At 34.3% G+C, this 3570-nt stretch overlaps 1 protein-coding gene across 1 annotated transcript in view; it reads right to left on the minus strand.

Annotated features, from left to right (window-relative positions):
- Positions 1-1179, minus strand: part of sergef (secretion regulating guanine nucleotide exchange factor) — a 4106-nt gene extending 2927 nt beyond the window's left edge. Inside the window, exons 1-2 of the mRNA XM_015403617.1 lie at positions 1111-1179; positions 724-862 (exon numbers count right to left, since the gene is read on the minus strand). Coding sequence (XP_015259103.1) covers positions 724-862; positions 1111-1152 — 181 coding nt within the window. The 5' untranslated portion in view covers positions 1153-1179. The remainder of the gene's footprint in view (positions 1-723; positions 863-1110) is intronic.
- Between the last annotated feature and the right edge of the window lie 2391 nt (positions 1180-3570).

Consider the following 3570-nt stretch of genomic DNA (forward strand, 5'->3'; position numbering starts at 1 on the left):
TACTGACCGAACTTTTCCTTTAAATGATTTACTATAAAAGAAGCAGAAAATAACTGAACAGCCAATCTGCTCATGTTAAATTCCACTTAACAGTAACTAAGCGGCTCTTAGTACTCTTTATTATTTTTTTTTAAATGAAACTGCATTTTATTTCAAACGGTTATTATAAATCTAAATTGTATTTTATAGCATGTTTATGGTCTTAAATAAAGACATACAAGTAAAGATATGATTGTAGAAATATAACATATGCAAGCTTAATAAAATCGACAGATGACCGTTGTCATTCGATTTTTTTTTTTTTTTATAGAAATTTTTTACATTTTGGGACAATATGCTCTGATAAAGAGGACATTTATATACATGTTTGAGACAGAATGATTTGACATTTAAACTTCCCTTTGACACTAAAGGGGTGATAGAATTTTTATGGTGGAAGTTTAGAATAGTGAGATTTGCAGAGAAAAGAGGAGTTGATGGGTTTGAACTTCTCTGTGCGTCTATTTCAGCCACTAAACTATTGTTAATTATCTATGACAATGGAAACCCTGCATTCTATCACCTCTTTGAGAGCTTTTATTTTAATCGCAGTTTAATAATTCGTCCAGCAGGGGTCGCCATTTCCCCTCCTATAGTGTATGTCTGTGAAGTGATTTAAACCACAGATCCTGTCTTTGGTCTCAACAACCGTCAGTTTATTTCTTGGAAAACAAACAAACTGACCGGTGAGAACGACGGAGTGTCCCCCTCCTCCGCCCACAGTCCGGACCGTCTGGTCCCGCAGAGCCTCGGTGTCAGACAGCCTCGGTCTGCTCTGGTCCTCCGCATGGTTCTGTCCCAGCTGACCGTAGCTGTTTGCTCCCTGAACAACAAAACGCAGATAAAGAGAGAAATTCAGGTCTGATGTGGAATGATTCACACTCTGCTCCTGTTCTGGGAGCTGTAGCTGTAATATGGAAGCTAATAAGGCTAAACTTTAGCTTCCAGAATCAAATAATCACAATCCTCAGATCAGCCGCAGCCACGCGCGGGTCAGTAATTTACTTAAATAAATAAACACAAAGCCTGAAAAAAGGTGAAGGCGGCTGTTTGTGAGGAAAACAAACTTACCCAAGCATGTAAACAAAGCGTGAGGGGTGAGCGTGTTTCCATGGAGCACACCGGCAGTAAAACAAACACGGTTTGCAACACTGTCGCAAATTCCGATCACGTCAGTGAATTGAGCGCTGCCACTGATCAGCCTTTAAATCTAGAGTTTTTATTAAGATGTAACTATAAAATAGAAAAGCTCCCTGTTAAATGATCTAACTACTTTTATCCTCAACATTCGTTTATAAGCATAACTTTTCTGTTATGTTTGGAATAACCAAAATATTTGCTTCAAGCATAAATCCATATTTCTTAAGAATTGGGTGGATAATGATTTTCTATTTGTAAAACAGCTGTTTAATGAGAATAGTCAACTGTTTGATTAAGGTGAATTTCTTAATAAATATAATTTCCCTGTGACCCCTAAAGAATTTTCAGTTGTTTTCTGCTCTATTCCAGCAGCTTTGAACTTTCCTATATGATCCTCAGGTAGAGCCTATGTCCAATATCCCAGATTTCCAGAGTTATTTATTGGTAATTCAGATCCGTTCCTTAGCATTAAAACTGGAAATAAACAAATTAGAGAAATCATCCAGAGGAATAATATCAGCAAACCTGCATCAATAATCTGCATTAATAATCTTTATTCAGATATTGATTGGGAACATACATGGTTGTTGCCAAGAAAGTTTTTTCCTCTCTAAAAAAGTACAGGAGGTGTCCTTTAAACAGGTGTTACCCTGTTCATTCAGAATTTAATAAACATTTTCCAAATATTGATCCTGTTCCTTTTTGTCACATCAAACAAGAAACATGAACCCGCCTATTTTGGGAATGCACTTTCAGTAAAATGTTTTGTTGTAACTTTAACATTTTCTTTAAATGTTAAATTTAAATATAATTATTCCTTTAAATGTCAAACATGTTTCCTTTGTTTTTTCCAATAACAGTATGTCCGGGAAAGAATATCTCATAAACGTTCTTATTCTGTTGGCAAAGTTCCACATACATGCCTGTAAATTTGTTAAAAAAACAACCCCAACCTCCATGTTTTTAGAGCTTATGTAAGATGTTTTTTGGATTTCTTAAAAATGTGCAGCAACTGTGAAACTTACAACCCTAAGTGATGCATTTCATTTGTAAACTGTTGTTTATTTTCTCTATTTTTTTGTCATGGAATCCTGTGGATTTGTTTTCCCAGCACCTCGAGCATACAACTGTTTGCAATTGTATATTCTGTATTTGTAAATAAAGTTTGCACACAAAAAAAAACAACTATCATTGATCTCTATTTATTAATTTATCTATTTATTTACTAATATAATTATTATTTATAAATAAAGATCAGTGCCTGACGCCGAATACACGCATTAAGAATTTAAATGTTCAATATTAAAATTCTAAATTTTGAATTGCCTTCAGACTTGGAAACAAAGTCAACAACAAACAACAAAGGATTTTTTGGAAAGACTCTGAGCTGGACGACTGAGAATCTTCCCCAGCTTTATTAATAACATTTGCAGTTTATGTATGTTTCTGCATTAGTTTGGAAACATTTAAAAACCAATGAAAATGGAAATCTATTAAAGTGAGAGTAATTAGGAAAACTCGATCCCTTGAACGTTGTTCCAGCAGCCTCTGCAGAAACTTATTCTCAAAACGTAACAGATGTGATATGTTTGGAACGTTTTGTAGTTTGGCAGTAAGGGTTTAAAATTGTTTAATGAATATTTGACTTTGTCAGTTTGGACCATCTTGAAAAGTGATCTTAAGGGAGATCAATTGTTTTTTTTTTTACTGTTTTCAGACTTTTACCAGGCATTACGATAGGTAAGTTCCTTATGTCTACATGATTTAAAATAAAATAAACCATTTTAAGACACAGTCCAACTCTTTATTGTGGGTTTTTTCAGTTGTACATACAGCCTATTCCTACTGACTGATATTCCTTACAGTAGAAAAATAATATTGAATCCCAGACTACATCAGTTGTTTTCACTTTAGGAAGAAATATTTAAAATGATCACTGTAAAATAAACTGTGTACACAGCCCAGTCTGTCATAATCAATAATGAAAGTATTCTTTTAACACTACAGAGTAAAGGATTTATCTTTCAAAACTTCCTTCAAACAGCACAAAGAAGAGACTTGGATACAAACAGTAAAAGAATAAAAACAAGGTACAGATTATCAGCGAAGAAAAGAACAAATAAGTTACAAAAGGAAAATAACAGTTACACGTCACCGTAGTAATGTGAGGGAGAAAGAATGTGCTAAAATGTTACTAAAAACAGATCATGTTTAAAAAAAAAAAATAATCAAAGCACATTGATTGTTTGCGATACAGACTTCAGCACAATGGAAGCAGGTTTAGTGCGTCAAATCAAGCAGCTCTTTGGGTTGGTGGAACATATCGACATTTAGGTGAAACACAGCCTTCTAATTCCCCTGGAGGTAGTTTAAACCAGCGGTCTTCAACGT

The sequence above is a fragment of the Cyprinodon variegatus genome, unplaced genomic scaffold (genome assembly GCF_000732505.1).
Source record: "Cyprinodon variegatus isolate N-32 unplaced genomic scaffold, C_variegatus-1.0 Scaffold1528, whole genome shotgun sequence".
Lineage (NCBI taxonomy): Eukaryota > Metazoa > Chordata > Actinopteri > Cyprinodontiformes > Cyprinodontidae > Cyprinodon > Cyprinodon variegatus.